This window comes from Sinocyclocheilus rhinocerous, unplaced genomic scaffold (assembly GCF_001515625.1).
Source record: "Sinocyclocheilus rhinocerous isolate Xijiao unplaced genomic scaffold, SAMN03320098_v1.1 scaffold1325, whole genome shotgun sequence".
In the NCBI taxonomy this organism is placed as follows: Eukaryota; Metazoa; Chordata; class Actinopteri; order Cypriniformes; family Cyprinidae; genus Sinocyclocheilus; species Sinocyclocheilus rhinocerous.
In genome coordinates, this window is record NW_015659004.1 from 1,031,402 (window position 1) to 1,054,228 (window position 22,827).

The following is a 22,827-nucleotide window of genomic DNA, read 5'->3' on the forward strand; positions in this document are numbered from 1 at the left end:
TGATTACAATTACTTTTATTTTGTAATTAAATTACGTAATTCCGTTACATGTAACTAGTTACTCCCCAACACTGGTGATTATTAAAAAATTCAAAATGTGAGGACACTGATATGAACATTTCACCTTCGATTTGTACTTTGTACTTTTGTGGTTAGCTCGAAGTTGTTTTGTGATTAAATATGAATTATGAGGGATTTCATTATATAAATGGCTGAATTATACATCAGCATTGTTCATAATTCAATTCAGAGTAGTAAAGCGGTTTTTGCAGATTGTACAGAGGAACATTGGGACCTTGTGCCATGTCATTTTGGCAGTTGAACATGCCAGCGGGCACAGCTTACTAGAGTGGCACGATGCCTATTTAATAACCCTGAAACAGCATTTCTCAGACCTGTGAGGACAGCGGCCATGACATCTGCCAAGAGTTAAAGAGGTCATATGATGCGATTTCAATTTTTCCTTTCTCTTTGGAGTGTTACAAGCTCTTGGTGCATAAAGAAGATCTGTAAAGTTGCAAAGACTAAAGTCTCAAATCCAAAGAGATATTCTTTATAAAGTTAAGACTTGTCCACGCTCTTCTAAAACGCCTCGAATGTACATTATGTGGAAAATAATGTGTTTTTTGAAACTTAAAACGCATAAACACATTGCATTACACCAAATACACAACATAATGTTCTTTTTAGCAACATCATATGACCCCTTTAACCGAACTCAATAGTGCTTTATCCATACAGACCCTTTCCACCTTTTTTTAAATTTGGTCTCCATCCTACTCTTATTCTGTCTCATCAAGAAGCTCTTTGACTTAATTTTTTTCCTCAGCTACATCCTCCTCCTCCCTATGTTGTTTCTTTTCCACTGTTACAGTACAAACAGGGACAAAAGATCTCTGTGGAAAAAGCTGGGAGCGATTAGTCTTCACTCCAGAGTCTTACACTTGCATTTCTGCATCTCTCACTTTTTCGCTGGCCTCCGCCTCCATCTCATAATCTCTCCCTCTCGTTCTTACTCTATCACTGGCAGTAGCTATTTTTATCTATTCTGTGGGTTTACTGGTGAGTGAGTGTACAGGTTGTAGAAGTTCTCGCTGGTGGATTGTGCCCTGGAGAACATGTCCTGATGATTCCTCACTTAGGAAATCAGAGGAAGTGTTTACAGCTTGTTTGCTCTAAGTCAGGTTGTCATTCTGTACAACACTGGGATTCTACTGCCGATGTCTGTTACTAAACTAGTGTTTAGTAGAGCTTGGTTAGGAGAACGTAACATTTATTGCTCTTGTGCATTTCTTGGTCATATTTAGGCACAATCTGTGAACATAGCTGTTTAAAGATGATTGAATTCATAATTGGAGTTCACTGACTTTTAGCGCATGTCTGGTAACTTTGAAGCCTTTTAGGCCTATATGCTAGTGTACTCCTAAAGGCTTAAGGCATATATTTCTGTCCTTCTCTTCCTGAAAAGTGGACCATAAAAACAGATGGTGCATCTTGTATCTTGACAGGCAAAACCAAATGTTTGTCCAGTCAAAATCTCACACTAGCAATAGGAAGTAGAACTGAACAATTAATTGTATTTTAATCATTATTACGATTTCTAATCATCTGTGATATGGGCCAACTGGTCATTTATTCTGAAAAATAACATTTGCATTAGTAACAAGACTCAACAAGCTTTCATGCTTGTCCCCCAATCAGAGATTTCTATGAATATTTTGATTTTTTAAAAGTCATTTTAATAATTTAGTTGTCTTTTTGCTAGGTTTCTTTAAAAAATGTCTATAGATTTTTTTTATTTACTTTTTTTTATTTTAGTTTTTATTATATTAGTACATCAAGTTAAACTAAATGAAAATAAGAAATGTTGCATTGGCAACTAGATGGAAAAAAACTGTGAATAGAAATGTGTTTTTTTTTTAGTTTAAAGTTTTTTATGAGTTTAAGTTTTAGTAAACAATAATAATACTTTTAATAATATTTTTTAGGACTTTGAGATGCCTCTTCAGAATGATTTGTATGGTTTTATTGTGGAACTTAACAAATGTGTCCATAATCAATATCTGTTATAGACTAGATACAAATGATTTATGTCTATGTATTTGTTATTTATGTTATAATGCTTTGAAATGTCTTTAGGCCTGACATTATTGCATACAGTATGCAGTTGGTCGGTCCAATCTAATTTCCTTTAACATCCTTCCTCTTTTAATTATAATTATGTCAGTTAGAGCGTATAAGATTAATGTACTGCAACAATATGAAATTAATATTTACTCCCCTGTTGTGCAAAGCAAGTAAAAAGTGATATCATGATTTGTGAACTTTGGCTGGAGTGGCACCCAACACTTCCCGCAGCCAGCGGTGCATTATCTGCCAGGTTGCTCATGCCCAGCTAAAGAGTGAATGACATTAACAGCGATTGTGATCTGTTGTTTGGAGCACTGCCTGGCTCTAAAGAATTGCAGTGGCACTGCAGCAACAATGCAGCTGGGGGAACTGGAGAGGCTAAGTAAATTAGCATTTAAATCACATCTGACCCGAACTGTGCAAAATGAAATTGAGCAAGCTGAACACTTATTAGGGGAGGTTGAAGGAGAACCGCATGGTGGGGAGGGGAAGATTAGAAGCATAGGGTTTGCATAACTGATGTCTCCTAAACTAGCTCTTTTGTTAGCATTAAAGCTAAGCTAACCCTAAAATTTGGTCAGCTACAAAAAAGTTATTATTAAAGCATTGCAGTTTAAATAAGCACTTGCTACTTGCCCAATATTACTTAATAATATAATATAATATAATATAATAATATTTCCTAAACATCCACATTTCACTATGCATGTGGACATTTGACTAATTCTTTGTTGCACTAATTTGATCTAATATTTGTTTATTTACTTATTTATTTAATGTTATAGATGTATGTACAAATGAGAATCAAATTACAAAATATATTTTCAGACAAATGTTTTGTTATTGATTTTCTGGTAATTAATGTAACTGTTTTTCAATAACTAGAATATGTAAAAGAACAGTGCCCCTGCTGTTGAGGCTAAAGGCACGATAATTTATATAGACATCGTGATAAATAGCTGGCTTACTTTTCCATTTGTTGACATGGCATGGTTAGATTCAGATGGTTAATATTTATATATTTGGTTATATTTATATATTTATATTTATATAATATTTATATAATCACCACATTTATAATGAAACTATTATTATAACTCCTGTAAAAACATTTTAAATTATTATAGTCTCAGCTTCAAGCAGTTTAAGAAACATTGAAATTCTTTATACTTTTTTTTTTACGTCATATGAGATGTACACAATCTATTATGTAGAATCTATTATATAGAGTCTCCTTCAAGCAGTTTAAGAAACACTGAAATTCTTTTTTTTTTTTTTTTACGTCATATGAGATGCACACAATCTATTATGTAATGCCGAAAGAGGCAGCTTGTAATAGTTTACCTTACTGTATAACTTTTTTCACACTTACTGTGTTCTGATTTTAAGGAGCTTAATGAGAAACTGTCTTTTCAGAGCATGATTCGAGTAGATGCCACTGACATTCCGATAACTCATACTAATATGACTTAAAGTAGCCCGTAGCCTGTACCCACCGCCTTGTCAGGTCTGCAAGTTCCATTACTCAAATAAAGTCAAAGTGGCAGCTAAATAGTTCTTGTTGAGTAATCTAAAGGGAGTGCTTATGCACCTGAATAACCTTTAGTCCTTTCTACATATGTCATATTGTTCATTGTTTCTTTTTGTATGACAAAATAAGACAAATAATACATTTCATGGATATCAAGATTTTTTAAACTCTAATATTTGCCATGAGCCTCAAGACAGCTTTTCTGTGTGTATAATGAGATTTTAATGACCATTTTTCACAGGTTTGAATATAAACCATTGTTTTATTGCACTGAGGATGAAAACAAAATACCATCCCTTCTCTCCCTCTCTCTCTCAGTCTTTTGTACTTCAGTATGAGTTTTGATTCACCTCCTACTTTATTGCCAGATGTGCAATTTAGTCCACCGGCTCATATTGAGAAATTTTGATGCACAAAGCCTTTTTTACAGCAGAGGGTTTCAATGGGATTTGGGAAGCATTGTACCCTTAAAGAGACAATTTCCTACAAAAGAGCCGTTTTAAAAGATTTAGGAGGTGCTGTGTGTGGGGTTTAGGGAACGGCTAGATCACCAATGGCAACTTAATTTGGCAGAAATAAAAAAGTCGCTGATCACAGTGCACTTCTGCAGTTTTTCTGTAATCTTTTGAGATTGCAGTGAAGAAAACATTAAGATGTTGTTTGGTGGCTGCAGTACACATTGCAATGAAATTGTTTTTTAAGGTGTTGGTTCTCAAAATGGGTCACAGGTCAGTACTAATGAGGGTCAAGGACAAGAAAACAACACTAAAAGCAGATGATACATATATATCATAGTTACAGTTTGAATATAAATAGGATTATCAGTTTTTGAAAAGAGAAAATGCTTACTTTTTGGATGTTGTTGATATTGAATGCTGTTTGTCCAATGAAACTCGAGAATTCTAAATAATAAAGAAAATGTTATCCAGGATAATAGGCATGAGTGATTTGTCCTTTGGTGTAGTAAATTACTGGCTGTTGAGAGCATGAAACCATCAAAATTCAATTGATATTTAGAAATCAAGCACTCAAACGTCTCTGGTTACGCATGTAACCATGGTTCCCCGAGAGGGAACGAGAAGCTGCGCCCCCTAGGGGGCACATTGGGGAATGCTACCAGCATGACCGGTGTCTGAAGCAGATGTGAAACAACACCAATCCTATTGGTCCACATGGCCCATGACATCATAGGCGGGGTGCCCGGAAGTATAAATGGGCACCTGCTGAATACGTCACCAACTTAGTTGTCAGAAAGAGACAGGCAGGCCGAAGGCATGGCAAGGGGGCGCAGCGTCTCGTTCCCTCTCGGGGAACCATGGTTACATGCGTAACCCGAGACGTTCCCCTTCTAGGGAACTCCACGCTGCACCCCCTAGGGGGCACATTGGGGAACGAAATCCAACCATGCCATGCCGAGCACCAAGAATGCAACAGACATACGCCAAACCTCTCCTCAGAAAGGGGCCAGGCCACTGACAGGCTGCTCAAATAACCTGGCAGAAATGAAGAGACCCGATTAGATCAAGGGGAGCACCCCACCCAAGTTAAGAGCACAGCTATCCTCAGATAGCTATGCTATGTGAGTAATACTAGCCTGGATACACAAGACCACTGAAGAGACTAAACTAGAAAGCTGAAGAATGGAGGCTTGTAGACCACAATAACAATCTAGATAGCCTTCCTGCAGAGCTGCCCAGACCACAGAGAGTGGGCTATCTACTTACAACCCTAGCAGGGGAGATAGCACTGTCTAGGCAAGGGCTCAAGGAGACCGCTACTTAAAGACCCTAAAAAGGGAAGCAGTCACTGAGCTAGCACATAGATATCCTCAGATAGCTATGTACCTAGGAAGGGCTACTAGAAGGGGGACCGACTGAAACTACCCAGACCACAAAGAGTGGGCTGTCTACTTACAGCCCAAAGAGGGGAGACAGCACTGTCTAGGCAAGGGCTCAAGAGACCGCTATTTGAACCCTAAGCAGGGGAGCAATCACTGAGCTAGCACATAGCTATCTTCAGATAGCTAGGCTATAGGAAAGGAGACCACTCCAGGAGGGGGCTCACCGCAACTGCAGTAGAACACAGCTAGCCTCAGATAGCTGTATTCAAGTAAGCCCATCCTGCCATAACAATGGCTGGAATATAACCACCCTCAGATGGCTATACTAAGGAGGTTCCCAAGCAGTGTCAGTCCCACAGAAGGTTAGCGAAGCACTGTGTTATTGACCAGGAGCTCACAAGAGGGAGATCCGGACCATCAGTAAATTATTCGCTAAAGAGCGAACACATAAACATCATTAGTCTGAGATCAAAGCCTGATGTAAGTTGTGGCCATAACACTAGAGGGCTGGACACAGCTATCCTCGAATAGCAGTTCACTCAGATTAGGCAGAAGATAGCCCAGACCACGGAAGTGGGCCATCTACTTAAAACCCTGAAGGGGAGACAGCACAGTCCATGCACGGGGCTCACGGAGACCACTATTTAAAAACCCTAAAAAGGGGAGCAGTCTCCGAGCTGCAACACAGCTATCCTCAAATAGCAGATTCCTAGACAAAGACTTCAGCGCTTAATCGAGAGAACTTGTGCCAAGGGGAACCCAACCTAGTTAAGAAGCCAGGCAAGAACATAGCTGCCCTCAGACCGCCATATTCCAGAGCAAAGTAAGCTTGAGCTGGGGCATAACCATCTGCAGACAGCTACACTCTGAGCAGGGACTGTTCACTTAAGCCCTGAAGAGTACAGCAGTGTACTCAGCCCAAACCCACTAAGCGGGATTCAGAGGGACCGCCCACTTAAAACTACCCAGAAGCCTGGGGAGGCAGCCCACTCCTAAACCCATCCGGCTTAACTAAGAAAGAGAAATTCCCCATAACCACTTTAGGTGCTGAAACACCCTGGAAGAGAAAGCTCGCAAGCCTCTCTCCACAGAGTATTTAAATATATTCACGCCCAGCGAGGCTCTCCACACAAAATAACATGAATATTAGAGAGACACGGCCGAGCTGAATATAGCTCCGCCCACGATCTCGCAGGATCAGGGCTGAAACGACTCCGTGCTCACACTTCATCGTCATAACAACCCAATAGTATCTGCAACATCTGACAACCCGTATAGAGAGGGTGTGCGGATGCCGCAGAGCAAAGTGATGACCGCGAGGTGAGATAAACTGTGCCGCGGCAATGGCGGAATCGGGCCGCGAGACACAAACGCTTTGTTCCGCATCCCTCGGGAATAGGAACAAACGCAAGCGGAGCCTAGACATCGTGATTCATCATGATGAGCGCCTAACTCTGAATGCGCGTGCTCTTCGCTGAGACAAACGCAAAAGCAGAATATGCCCTCGAGTGTTAGAATCCAAACACGGAGGCACATATTCCCTAAGGCGCTGCTAGACTCGAGCACTATCCGCGGGATCCGATAACCCAAAAAGAGCATCTTAAACCCGCGAATCCCATGATCCGAGTCTTCGCCATGCCTTGGCAACAGCGTGACCCAAACCGCAAAACGCTTGTCACTCATCTCCCAAGAAGAGGGACAAACGTGAATGTAGCTTCTCATTGGATAACACTCACAATGAGCGCGTTCAGCGCCCTCGAGCACTGCACATGCAATCTCCTGACCAAGATACATGACGCATAGATCGTGTGTGTCCTCAAGTGACAGAAACCTCGGGCACGGAGGCACACACTTTCCACAGCGCTTACCTGCCTTGGTCTCTCACACGCACTTCAAACAGACGGTTCCTGAAGACAACAAAAGTTGGTGACGTATTCAGCAGGTGCCCTTTTATACTTCCGGGCACCCCGCCTATGACGTCATGGGCCATGTGGACCAATAGGATTGGCGTTGTTTCACACATGCTTCAGACACCGGTCATGCTGGTGGCATTCCCCAATGTGCCCCCTAGGAGGCGCAGCGCGGAGTTCCCTAGAAGGGGAACTGTAAAGAATGTATATCGTACTTAATATTTTAAATGATACACTTTAAAATAAAGGTCCTACATAGGGTTTCGCTATCAGTGAAGCGTTCTTAAACAAACCATTTTTTCTAAGTGTAAAGAACATTTTTATGATCTGAAGAACCTTTTTCCACTATAAAGAACCTTTTGTTCAATGGAAAGGATCTGTGGATGTTAAACCATCAATGCCAATGAATAACCATTATTTATAGATATATTATTAAAACAATACATATATTGTTCAAAATTAGAAATTGGAAACCTTCTGGTTGTTAGATGTTAGTAAAACATGTCCATAGTTAATGTGATGAACTGCACCTGTTGCACACTTGTGTGAACTTGAGGAGAACTGACTTCATGCAAAGATCAACAATGAGTCAGAAAAGTAAAGTCGGCTGTGAGAAAACCTGTAAAATAATTTGTTTGCAGATGCCATGGTCATATTTTGCTATATAATGCATTCATGCATTTTTAAGCGTGACTTCAGCATCCAAATAGTGTTGGGCACACATGCAGTCTGTCATGCAGGTCAGATGCACATCATGCAGAGCAGGTGTGCACAGTGTTAGGGTAAGTTAATGTATTCTTTGACTCTGCATTAGAGCCAGTGACTCTTCAAGAGTGAGCCAGCCTAAACTCTTTGCATCATCAGAGCTGGAGATCAATCCTCATTAGCATATTGCTCCCTAGCAACCAGAACATGAACAGGACATCTGTTGTTCTGTAATCGCTTTCTGTCAAACAAGGCAGAAGAACAACAGATTACCTCATAACCTGTCCTTCTGTTCACCTCCTGAACTGTCTCATAAAGGTAGCTCAGTGTGAACCTAAACTAATAGTGTTGATTCATCCTAGTGACTTGATTTTTTAAATGGGTGGACTAGCAGTTATGGGATTTCAATTATAAGTGAATACTTTTTTCATTTATTCAATATATTAATTCTAAAACTGTAATTGAATTTATTAAAGTGGATATTATTGCAATATTGGTTTATTTTATTATTACTACATAACTTGGCACCTTCATATAGTACTGATTGTTTGTCAGGATATGTTCCAAATCTGAGTTTATGATCTTCAAGTGCTTGTCTTTTAGTATACTATACAGTGTAAACTAAAACAATGAATACTGCAAATTAAAAAAACAAAAACAAATAGTTTCTCCTTTTACATTTACATTTACATTTACATTTAGTCATTTAGCAGACGCTTTTATCCAAAGCGACTTACAAATGAGGACAATAGAAGCAATCAAAACTAACAAAAGAGCAACAATATGTAAGTAAAAATGACAAGTCTCGGTTAGCCTACCGCAGTACACGTAGCAAGGTTTTTTTGTTTTTGTTTTACACACAAAGAAAAACAAGTAGATAGAATAGAAAAAATACTGTATAAAGCTAGTGTTTTTTTATAAAAAAGAAGATAAATAGATAAAGTAGAATTAAAATAGAATAGAAAGTGCTAGAGGGTCAAATAAAGATGGAACAGATGTGTTTTAGTCATTTTTTGAAGATGGCTAAGGACTCACTTTTAAAGGAGTATTTCACTTCCAGAATAAAAATTTCCTGATAATTTACTCACCCCCATATCATCCAAGATGTTTATTTCTTTTTTTCTTCAGTCAAAATGAAAGTAAGATTTTTGAGGAAAACATTCCAGGATTTTTCTCCATATAGTGGACTTCAGTGGGAGCCAACAGGTTGAATGTCCAAATTGCAGTTTCAATGCAGCTTCAAAGAGCTCTACGTTACCCCAGCTGAGGAATTAAGGTCTTACAGTATCTAGCCAAACGGTCATTTTATAAAAATGTATATACTTTTTAACTACAAATGCTTGTCTTGATCTAGCGATGCACATTTGTGACTTCATGCATTGCACAATCACGTTGGAAAAGTCACACATGGGTAGTTCTTCATCTGTGTACTCCGGTTCAAAAAGGTAGGGTAGGGTGAAAAACTCAACATCAAACATCAAAATGGTCCGACACCATTGTTTTACCTTTGTTTTTTTGTAAAGGGCATTTGACTTTCTTTGCACGTTTGCTTTGTAAACACGGAGTCGGTACTTCTGCCTACGTCACGCGTGACCTTTCCTTTGACTACATAATGCGTTAGATCAAGCTAATGCAAGACAAGCATTTATGGTTAAAAAGTATATACATGTTTATTTTTTTTTTAGAAAATGACCGATCTTTTCATTATAGATAAGATCCTTATTCCTCGGCTGGGATCATGTAGATGCCTTTGAAGCTGCATTGAAACTGCAATTTAGACCTTTCACCCATTGGTTCCCATTGAAGTCCACTATATGGAGAAAAATCCTGGAATATTTTCCTCAAAAACCTTAATTTTTTTTCGACTGAAGAAAGAAAGACATGAACATCTTGGATGACATGGGTGTGAGTAAACTGTCAGAAAATTTTTATTCTGGAAGTGAACTAATCTTTTAAAGAGCCACCGCTTTTTTCTTTCACAGGTTTTGACAGTTCTATGGGCAATAATTGAGAAACAAGTTTATTTATAAATGAAATGCAATTCAGTCATAATTTCTGTGTAATAGCTTCAACAAAGCAAAACTAAAATCTTTGCAAACTACCCCTAATTGGAAATCTCTGTACAGAGAGATTTGAGAAATGGTGTTTCAGTAACATAAGCATTTTCTACACAAATGAAAACAAAGCAGATCTATTTTTTTTTTCTCCAGTTAGCCTCCATTAACTTCTGGAAATAAGCTTCCATAGAAACTTACTGTTCAACAAAAGCAGTGCATTTTCAAAAGGCTACTCTTCTTTGACGTCATTTTTATTGTGTATGGACATTATTCATTTATCCACATCCATAAATTGAGGATAGTGCTATGTACACAAGTAAGACTGGTCTTCAGTGCACTTTTGTTTGTCTCCTTGCCAAACAGAGTGAACAACATGCCTCCTTTCATTCAGTCATTGTCTGTCAACAAACCTTTACTCATGGTAAAATAAGCTGTAAAACCTATTATGTAGCTGAGCTTCTGTCATGGTACTGAAAAATGTAGTTAGTTTACTAGCATCACTGGTTTTAGTTTTTTACTCCCCAGGACTGCATGGAAGTGAGCAAGAACAATTCATTCACTTCATTCATATCAAAGTCTAGCAAACTACTACAGCAGACTCATCCATCTTTACAGTGATCCAGTTTCATTTATCTTCAATGCAGTGTTGAGGTACATATGAACGGCATCCAGACCATTCTCACAGATCAGAATACAAGATGCCATTTATTTACTTGCGAGCCATGTGTTGTAAGTCATTACTACAGTCTGTAGCGGTGCATGCTGGCTGGGATGTTATCAGTCTCATTCCGTGGGCAGGTTGAGGAATGGTGTTGTTAGCTAAAGGGCCGCCTGAAGGTTAGTGTTCATATTGATGGATGAAGAAGGGATTTAGCTTATTGCTAGCGTTACCCTCACACCATGGAAGAAATACCAACAAGTCAGGCATAGGGAAACGAGCCAACCTCACAAGCGGTTCATTATAAAATCAAACCTGAAGGAAATTACTGTCCTATCTCCTTTCTCAAAGCTCTTTGTTAAATTCACTCTTGTGTCCTTTTTCCCCTTTTTCACGCCCCCTCCCTGGGGTTCAGGTGCTTCTATTAGCTTACTTCATTAAGTGGAGGTTGATTGCAGTGGCATAACTTTGCTTTGAAAAGTGGTGGGGACACCGCGCAACTCGTTTTGCTAGTTTTTTATTTAATAACCTAATTTACCAGTGATTAACTGTGGATATTCAGAGGGGCACTGTTGGTTCAGTAGCCGCTGCTTTCTCAGGCTTGCTACTGAAACAATGGAAAGTTTTAAATCTTTGAAAGAGTTGTTACTCATCTATCATGCAGTGTTGTCATCCCACGCGGCATTTTCCATTACAGCCACTAGATAACTTATTACAAATGTGCTATGAAATATGAGGCGAGTCAATTCTTGGCTCGCTTCATTTCAAAGCAGATGTTTCTGAGGATGCTCTTTTACAAGCAAGTCTCCTACAGCAATGCACTAAACTGGTAATTAGTTTGTTTACACTCTGAAGGAGCTTTTCTCCATTTATCCTCCACTTGCTTCTTTGAGAATGATTGATAATAGAGATACTTTTTGCATCATTAAAGAAATAGTTAACCATAAAATGAATATTTTGTCATAACTGAATTGCCTTTGTGTTGTTGCAAACCTATATAACGTATGTGTGTATTTATTTATTCTTAGTATTATTTGTTATGTATTTCCTGGCCAATCTTTTTAATATAATGAAAGTAAATGAAGAGTTTAAAGTTTCTAAAGGACAATTTAGAAGCTTTAAAGTTTTTAATTGATTAACGGTTTACATTTGGGTCTGTTCCTTACACAAAGGTATCAAGGACTCAGAATATACTAATGTACCAATTTATGATACTTTTGTGTACTTTTTGAAGCTTGACAGCTCCAGTTCCCTTTCATTGTCACGGCATGCTTCGACCATTTTGTTAAGCAAAATTTCTCCTTTTGTGTTCCATGGAAGAAAGAAAGTCAGAGGGGTTTGGAATGGCATAAACAAGACGAGTAAACCTTTCCTTTAGGAATTTAATAATCATAGTGCCGTTTGCATTTGCCAGTTCTGTCTGTCTTCCTGTCACCACATTCTTATTCAGCTGCAAACCATGAGTGACATTTCAGAGCTAAATGTGTTAATACAAATGGTTCAATCAACAACAAATGCAGAGAAATGAATCACAGTATTTGTCTGTTCTTTAAAGCGATGTTTATGATAAAAATGTTTATGCAATAAATACATACAGTACTAGATGTATCATTTTTGTAAATCTAGACAGTAACTTTCATTTGGGTACTTCTTTTGGTCATCTGTGTAAAGCAGTGATGTCTGATTTGTGAACTAACTGTTCTTTTGAACTGCTGGTTCATTTTAAGGATTTGGTTTAGCCGATTCTCAACATATATTTACATCACTTGGCTGTAATGGAGAAATTAGGGTGTAAACCTGTTATGCTGGTGAACTTAGAAAAACCAGGCACAGAACTGAAGAAGCCAACACAACATCCAACAGTGGACAAGACCTGACATAGAAATACATGGGTTTAAATACACACAGGGTAACAATCTGTTATCCCTTAACCCAAGTAATAAAGTTCTACAGCTAACCATGAAACAAACATTGTTTTCAACTTTATTTTGTGAATTATTTCCATCCTTGGTGTGATATTTATTTTAGCGTTTTCAGGCATTTTTCTCCTCTCACATTGAATCCATTCAAAATATAACCAACATCAACTGAAATATTTGATTTAATTTGTAATATTACAATTTTATCTCATGCAATATTTAATAAAATATATTATCAACAGTGGATAGTGTGCAGCTGCATGAAAATTTAGTTTGCTACAAAGAATCCCAAAGAAATTTATTACAAAGAAAATGATTTTCTAATTGTGGCCGATAACCAATACATTGTTAAAATTAAAATACAATGATATTTTGTCTAAATTAAAATTACAAATCAAAAGCTAAAAACTAAAATAAATATACAAGTGAATTCAGGCATGTGTTATAATGTATCGCATTAATAATGGATATTTTTGTAATATTTGCTTAGATTACGTTTAACTGCTATTAAATTATGAGTGTTTCTAAATGTTAACTTTGAGTGTCAGATGATGGCAAAGCTAATCCAAGGACAAGGAGCAGGAGCCAAAAAACAGGCACAGAACTGAAGAAGCCAACATAACATCCTGGACAAAACCTGACATAGAAATACAGAGGTTTAAATACACAATCTGGCAAGACACACTTAAACACAATCAGGGAGTAATAAAGGAAGCCAAAAGAACTACAGACTGGCTACAAAGACACACCAGACAGGAAGCAACTTAAAAGTCCACATGAAAAACAGGGAACACAGGCCAGAATCATGACACAAAAACAAAAAAAGTTAATTGTTGTATTTGAATCATAAATGCACATATCACAAATAAATCCATGCATCACAAATTGTGTATAATTTCTATTAATGCATCAAACAGAGCCCCCACAATTTTTAAACAAGTTTAAAAGTTTGCACCATTAGTGTTGCATTTTTTAAGATGGCATATGTACATTTGAAAACATCCTTTTTTTTTTTTTTTTTGAACACTTCAATGCGTCCTATGAATGTTAAGAAACATATCTGATTTGGATCTGTTGGACCCTAATTATACAGATTTGACTGGCTGAAGATCACCTAGATCAACTAGTCAATCGTACCACCCACCAACAAATGGATTTTGAAAATATGTAGTTTTACCCATCTGTAGGATAGATGAAAGATTACTCATTCTTGTCGGAATGAATAATGCTCTTTTTTCTCCCAGTTAATTGGTCCTTCTGCGTACGGTTGCCATTATGCATGAGCATTTACAAATCTCTCTCTTTTTTTCCCTCCAGTTTGTGGCGCAGCCAAACTGTCAGCAGCTCTTGGCCACACAATGGTATGACGGCTTTCCTGGCTGGCGGCGCCGTCACTGGGCAGTTAAGCTGGTCATGTGCTTCATTATCGGCCTGCTCTTCCCTGTCTTCTCGCTGGTCTACCTGCTGGCTCCAAAAAGCACACTGGGGCTCTTCATTAAAAAACCCTTCATCAAATTTATCTGCCACACAGCCTCCTACCTCACCTTCCTCTTCCTCCTCCTCCTAGCCTCACAGCACATAGCACGCACCAACCTACACATGCAGGGCCCTCCGCCCACTGTGGTGGAGTGGATGATACTACCTTGGGTGCTGGGTGAGTATGATTGGATGTGTCATGGGGATGTAGGTCATAGAGCATGTATCAATTTTGTTAATGAAATATATTATGAAATTGTGTGCAAGTCAACACTGTATTGATATTCTTCAAATATTCAGGTCAGGGATTTTTAGTTAGCCCTTAACCCAAGTAATAAAGTTCTACAGCTACTTAAGCCTTAAACCATGAAAAAAAAAACATTGTTTTCAACTTTATTTTGTGAATTATTCCCACCTTTGGTGTGATATTTATTTTAGTGTTTTCAGGCATTTTTCTCTCACATTTACTTGAATCTATTCAAAATATAACCAACATCAATTGAAATCGCAATCGAATTTGATTTAGTTTGTAATAAATTTTAAAGTTTCTCATGCAGTACTTAATAAAATATATTATTGACAGTGGATAGTGTGCAGCTGCATGGATATTTAGTTTGATACCAAGAATTCCAAGAAATTTATTCCAAAGAAAATTATTTTCTAATTATGGCCGATAACCAATGAAAATATATTTTGTCTAAATTAAAAATGACAAATAAAACGCTAAACACTAAAATAAATATACAAGTGAATTCAGGCATGTGTTATAATGCACAGCATTAATAATGGATTTATTTTGTAATATTTGCTAGGATTACATTTAACTGTTATTAAATTATTAGTGTTTCTAAATATTAACTTGAAGTGTCAGATGATGGCAAAGCTATTTTAAATGTAAATTTCAACTGATACAATAAATTAAAATTACAACTCTAAAAACTGAAATACAAGTGAATTCAGACATCAAAGCATTATGTACTATGTATTATGTACTATATGAAAAATAGAAATTAATTGTGAGATTAGCAGATTAAAGATTACATTTAACAGTGTAATTAAATTATTACTGTTTTTATGCATTTTTTATTTATACAGCTGTATATAGAGTAAATAATGCACAAATCTGTACATAATTCTTCTGTTTCAGATTCATATCACAGTATTATTATTTATTGTTTGTTTTTTTTAGTCTTACTTATTTAAATGTTCTTTGCTCTCATGTCGTGTATGTATGCATGTACAGGTGCATCTCAATAAATTAGAATGTTGTGGAAAAGTTCATTTATTTCAGTAATTCAACTCAAATTGTGAAACTAGTGTATTAAATAAATTGCATTGAATGTATTTAATACACGAATTTCACAATTTGAGTTGAATTACTGAAATAAATGAACTTCTCCACGACATTCTAATTTATTGAGATGCACCTGTATGTACCAAGAGCTCCTTAAAAAACCACAACAAATTACTTGTGTGTTTGCACACACTTGGCGAATAAAGCTAATTCTGATTTTGATTCTAAATGTAAGGAAAATAAGCATGTAGAATTAAAAATGCAATATCATCTAATATCTATCCAATTATATCGACTGATACAATAAATGAAAAATATTTTCCAATAACCAGTATATTCTGTATTCCAAGTTTAGGCCTGTATGTTTGTGTGTTTTGCTCATAGGCTTTATATGGGCTGAGATTAAGGAGATGTGGGACGGAGGTTTTAATGTGTACGTCCATGACTGGTGGAACCTGATGGATTTTGCCATGAATTCTCTTTATTTGGCCACTATATCTTTAAAGATCGTCGCGTATGTCAAGGTGAGCGCCTCCTGTAAATGTTTTGCTGTCGATTCAGTCATCCACGCTCACACTCGAATGCACGCGAGCACATGCACGCAGACACACTCCAGACTTCATGACCATCTGCAGCTGTGTTAGTCACCCTGCATGGAAGGGGTTCCAGCCCACTTACAGCATGTGTGTGTGTGCATAAATGTGCGAAATGATAAATGGTCCAAGCCATATAATTTATGTTCTGTTTTGTGTTTGGACACATTCTCAAGAATTACGTTTACAAGCTATAAATGTTAGTGTGAATGTTCCTGTCTACATGTATTATTATTTTATAGAACGATTCCAAAACGTGGGAATATGCTGTAAAAAAAACAATCTGTAAATCACTATTTAATTTTTTCAGTTTTTACTTTTTACACATTTTTTTCAGCGTTTCTTTTTAATTGTTTGTGAAATTTAATTGCAATTTCTGAGTGAAAACACATTTTTTTCAGCGTTACTTGCTGTTTCTTTTTAATTGTTTGTGAAATTTAATTGCAATTTCTGAGTGAAAATTGTTTCTACTCTATTTTTTTGTGTGTAGGGGGTGAATTTATTAGACAATTAATATTGTGGTCTTAGTCCCAGTAGAGAACAGAATTTCAAGCAAGAAGAGCTCAGCCATGCCTGGCACTGAAAAGCCAGCCTTATTTCTCTGCCTACTGAAACATGGAATTGAGGGATGGTGCTGAGGGGAGAAGGCGTCTCGTTCCACCCTCAAGTGAAGTTACGCAAGGCAAAAGCTCAGGAAATGTCTTAAGAATCTGTTAGACCTTTGACTCAACTGCCTAGAAAAAGACTGAGGCAGATCCAGAACGAAAACTAATGGAAGAACTTCCACACACTGTAGTTTCCGCATTGAACATTTCCATTATTCTTCACCAAACCATTCCAAAAATGTCTAGAAGGAATTCACTAAGAGGGATTTGAACCTGCTGATAGTATTGTGTCATTTGTGTCTGCTGTCGGTATTGTTACAGCACCTGATTCACTCAATGAATTATGCAAATCACGTTAGTTAATGGTGCAATCACGTGCTGATTGCAATTTTTATTGCACCACTGCAATCCAGGCATTTAAATCGACTCTTTAAAATAGCAAAATTTTACAGTATGTGTAGATATGTGATATGTAGTTATTACACTCTTCTCCATCTTCTGATCACCATTTGATGAATTACTACTGCCATGATCACTAGAAAATGTACACAAACATTCCTTTTAAGTAGCGCAGCATTAACTGCAGCAGGCAATTAAGCCAATCCATTCATGTATGTGAATCCGATCCATTGAGCCACATTTGCATAAAAAGGAGGCTTATTTGCCCAGAAACAAATGACAGTGACTTGGCAATGAATTTAAGTATGCACGATGCAGCGCTATACCCGTGCATTTAGCACCTGGTTATGTTGAATTGTGGGTGTTAAAGTATGTGAATAAGGCTAAAAATGGACTTTACACAAATATGCAAAGACTTGGCTAACCATCAGTAAGCATAGTCCCAATGCACATACACTAATGAGTAAAAATGAAACAAATATGTAGCGCTATCTTTGTTAATCATAAGAAATATTTCTTTGAGCAGCAAATCAGCATATTAGAACGATTTCTGAAGTATCATGTGCCACTGAAGACTGGAGTAATGATGCTGAAAATCCAGCTTCAACATCACAAGAATAAATTATATTTTAAAATATATTAAAATAGAAAACAGTTATTTTAAACTGTAATAATATTTCACAATGTTACTGTTTTTACTGTATTCCGATCAAATAAATGCAGTCTTGCACTACTATTGCATTAAGTTTACATAACTAGAAGTAATTGTGTTTACATACTTGTGTAAAGCACATTTTAAATCACATGGTTTAGTGCTTATTTCAATGCACTAAAGTGGCACAGCATATAGTTCTTACAATGAAACTAAATAATGAAATTGTTGTCTTCTCTAGTATAACAGTTCTCGTCCCCGAGAGGAATGGGAGATGTGGCATCCGACGCTGATCGCTGAGGCTTTGTTTGCCATCGCTAACATCTTCAGCTCGCTTCGGCTCATCTCCCTCTTCACGGCCAACTCTCACCTGGGCCCGTTGCAGATCTCACTTGGCCGCATGCTGCTGGACATCCTCAAGTTCCTCTTCATCTACTGTCTAGTGCTGCTGGCCTTCGCCAATGGACTTAACCAGCTATACTTTTACTACGAGACCGAGGCAGCCGATGAACCCAACCACTGCAAGGGGATCCGCTGCGAGAAACAGAACAATGCATTCTCTACGTAAGTTTATCAGCTTTCCATTTCCTTTTTTTTCACCCTCTGACATCTGTTTGTTGTATTATTTCGTTTATTTAGTTCTTTAGCTCATTTGGATGGTTCATTTAAATGAATCATTTAAAACAACGATTCACAGATTCATTTTTGACTACTGTGCAGCAGTTGTCAAAATTTGATTTAAAATAATTAGCAAATGTGCAATTATAAACACAACAAGGCTGTAAAAGTGGACTAGTGAGTAGATGAGTTTACCTGTTCGGTGTGATGATGTTTAATGTCCTCAACAACCTAAATTTAGCCACTTGTTAGCAGCTTTTAAAAAAAACTCACAAAGGAGGGTTACTGTGAAAATATATTCAGCTTGTGTTAACTACCGACCTTGTTTCAGGCATTTAACCAAACACCTCTTCAAAAAACCCATTGACTTTGGGGTGATGGAATTGGAAGTGCTACATGCTAACTTGTTTACATCCTCCCTGTGTCACGGTGTTGCCTACTGTGTAGGGACGAGGAGCGAAGGAGCGAGGAGACTTAGTAGAATTCACGAAAAGGCAATCTTTATTAATCCAAACACAGGAACACACACATAGCACAGGAGATGAGACGTTTAACACTAGACGCTCAACACTGGGAAACACAGGGCTTAAGTACCAATGAACGAAACGAGGGAATAAATGGGACACAGCTGGAAACAAATGAACATAATGCAGCACTCTGTTACCCCTATATCTTATGTACTGTAGTCAACTACTTTTTAGTAGTTCTATGTAGTCAAAATTATACCTTGACTGTTTTTGAACAATTTTAGATTGTTAGTAGTTTCAAGGAAACTTTCACAATGCTGTTTGTTTACAACATGCATTCATCCTTTCCTGCACTGCATCTCCAGGTCAGCTTCAGTCAATGCCTGATAGGACAGCACTGATGCTGCTTCTGAATATTCATTAAGACATCTTGCTTTACCAGTGATTTGTTGATCAATGACACATCGATAACCGCACAATCATCCAACGCAGCACAATAATGCAGGTTCAGGAATCATCTCATGAATATTTATGAGCAAATGTTGAGAAAGAAGAAGATAAATCTGTGCTGTGTCCCTCAGAAAACTGTAGCTGCTCTGTGAAATATAAACACCTGAAACATAAAAAAAAAAAAAACCTGAGCATGTTGTTGAAACGTCTGGGGATTTTCTTGCATTTCCATCAGAATTCCATTTTTTGCCTGCAGCTGCACATGAGCTGTATGTGGCATTACCACACCGAGATATCAAATCCCTCAACCCCTATCACATCTGAAGCAGCACGAGCTCCTTCAGGCTTCCTGTGGTGTGTTTCTGAGGTTCAGTCACAGAGACTCTCCTTCACAGATTAAAGTCTTTGACATTCCACGCGGTTTGGGCCTTTCATAAAGACACAGAAAAAATTTTTAAATAAAAAAATACATTTCTGGAAAAACATAAAAACTACTTTCCAGAAAAACATACCCTATAAGCTTTTTTTTAATTATTATTATTTTAAGCCTGTTTGGGGAAAATATGTACACGTTATGTACTAAATTGTACCTTTTAAGGTACTAATGTTCACCCTTTAGGGATAAATAAGGTACAAAAGTGTACTTTTTGTAAGGGTACTGCCCCAGTGACAGTTTTTGTACCTTTTCTTTTCTGAGTGTAGGATAAGGAAAATAAACTTGATTCAAAATATATTCTCGGAAAACAGGTATTCTCAAATAAATTAGAATTATATGTTACATTTAATTGAAATTTAGTTTATCTTGTATCAAGTATCTTGCCTTATGGATGTTTGGATATTTTTTCTGGAAAAATTCTGAATCAAAATAGATTTCTGAAGACAGATCTTACACACACCAGTACACTCAGAACATATTCATGTCTTCTCTGTATTATTTTGGCCTTTCAATTCGAAAGCTTCAAATGCCAAATGTCGGCTGAAATGGCTCAGGATGTGGAGGGCTGCTGGCTCTAGTGGGCTGCCAGTTGTTATGTCACTATCTCTGACAAGTCAGTGAGGTGCTTGAGGCAAACCTGTGTGCCTCCATTAGGGCTCCGCCACGGCAGGTCTGTCACGGCAGTCCTGTGCTTAAGGTACTGGCCACGCTTTATTTTTTATTCGTTTATTGTATCAGTGACATTGAATGTGCCAAAAATATAACATGGATGCAGCCTTCTAAATCCGGCCCATGTGTTCAAAATGGACACCACTATTCACAGCTTGCACACAGATATATCGATGCCCTGCTCAGAAACATCATGTCCATTCAAAGCGAGGGGCCACTTGTCTTGTCACATTTTTAGCCCCATGAATTTAAATAAACCAAGCATCAAGTGGTAATCAAAAACATATCAAACAATCAAGCATATATGTTTATAGTGTGCGACATATATATAGGCCTATATATATATATATATATATATATAGGCCTATATATATGTCGCACACTATAAACATATAGATTTGATTGTTTGATATGTTTTTGATTACCACTTTAACAAAAGCAACTGCTTAAAAACCCAGCATGTCAGTCTCAGTGAGAAAGTGTTTACACAATTTTGTACATTAAATTTAAATAATATTTGGTGTTAATTGGTTGCTATTACAATTTTGTCAATTCTGAGATCTACTACAGACCTCGATCTCCAGAAACAGTGACATAAATGTGGTACTATATGTCTACAAAACCGTATAACTCAAACATATTATGCCCATATACACTAATTGGGTAGATGTGAATAACATGACCATGCTTTCTTTATTATTAACATCAAGATTATAGGTTAAGTTTGGCATGAATATGTGAGGGAAAGCATGCACTACTATTAAAAAGATTGAGGTCATATGTATTTCTCTTCTTCTCAACAAGGCTGCATTTATTGTTTTATATTTTAAGCATTTATTTGAATTATTTGAAGCAGCATGTATTTGAATTAGAAATCTTGGACCATTATTAATGTCTTTACTGTCACTTTATATCAATTTTATGCATTCTTACTGAATAGAATTTCTTTCTTTAAAAAAATCTTACTGACCCCAAACTTTTGAACGGTAGTCTAAATCTTTACTGAAAATTGATCACCATTACTTGCCTTCAATAGTTTCTTTTAAATGGTCTTTCCATTTTCATTCAATGAATTTTTAATTATTCTGTGCAGTGCTTGAAGTGGAAAAAAAAAGAAGTGCTGGTACTGATCCATTCAGAATAACTAAACCACAGACCAGCGCATAATCTAAAACACCTTCAGCCGGCATTCATTATAAAACCAGCAGGATGCGCTGTTGGAGCGGGTTTCCCCGGTAACGACTGTAATCAAATAAGTGCTGCGTAGTGATAAAAATAAAAATAGTGATAAAAATAAAAGAGATCACCCAATTTATTTATTTTTTGTTTTAAATAACTACTTTTTCATTTTCATAATTCACAATGTAGGCTGTGTATAGTGCCACAATCAATCAGTAATTAAGCAAACGTTTTCAATACAAATAACCATAAATCAAGCTGCGATACCAAACAGGACCACAGAGAGATGCCAAAGACCACTAAACCTCCACTGGATACATTCAGAATAGCTAAACTTCTTAACCACCGCATAACACCTCAGCCAGTCAGCGTCCATTATAAAGCATTCTTGCTTTTAATCCAAATACACAATGAAAATAATAATTTACTGACATCTGGACGTGAGTCACTATTCTCTCCACAATCTCTGATGAAATTGGCCTGTTTTTCTCTGCATTAGCGCTGTTTTGTCCAGCAGTTTGAATTCACTTACTGTATCCTTGGACTTTCCAGGAGTTTATCGGTTTCCATTAATGATCGCAAAAACCTGCTTCTTTTCATTTTTAAGGTATTGTTTTCGTTATTGTGTAATGATTCAAATTAGTAATTAATTATTATTCTACTTCTCCTGACATGCTCTTGCACCTCACACAATTTGACTGAAAGGATAACAGTAGCCTATAGTGAAACAGGACAGCGCACAAACATCCTCACATTATATTATTTCTTTGAAAATGTATATGAATTCTCCATCTTTCTAAGGAAGTTGACGCAAACATGGGATTATCAATGTTTTTCTATTGTGTTATACGTGTATGCCTTTGGACTTAAATGGACTGAGTTGTTTTATGCATTTTTGTGATTACAAATAAATGGAGCAGCCGTGACTGAACAAGTATGTTTTCTCATTTTATGTAAAATAATTAAACATATTAGTTGGATTTAGCATCACTGATGCGCACTTCTGACACAAAGTAATAGCCTAAATTACTGTCACTGTAACTTTTTAAATCGTAAATCATTGGTAAAATATCGATGCTGGAGACTTTTTAAATCTTTATAAGGATGAAACGTCCGCTTATGTCAAGTTCGTTTTGCGATAGTTTTCATTTATTTATCCCCTCGCTGGTGAAATGATATTGTGTGCGTTTGCTTCAGAGAGGCGTGTTAAGGGCGGGCTTTTAAAGTAGCGCAGCATAG

The 22,827-nt window shown here is 37.1% G+C and overlaps 1 protein-coding gene across 1 annotated transcript in view; it reads left to right on the forward strand.

Annotated features, from left to right (window-relative positions):
• LOC107723160 (short transient receptor potential channel 5-like) overlaps nt 1–22,827 on the forward strand; it is a 79,475-nt gene that overhangs the window by 44,387 nt on the left and 12,261 nt on the right. Inside the window, exons 4-7 of the mRNA XM_016531687.1 lie at nt 14,068–14,404; nt 15,905–16,044; nt 18,011–18,333; nt 20,395–20,437. Coding sequence (XP_016387173.1) covers nt 14,068–14,404; nt 15,905–16,044; nt 18,011–18,333; nt 20,395–20,437 — 843 coding nt within the window. The remainder of the gene's footprint in view (nt 1–14,067; nt 14,405–15,904; nt 16,045–18,010; nt 18,334–20,394; nt 20,438–22,827) is intronic.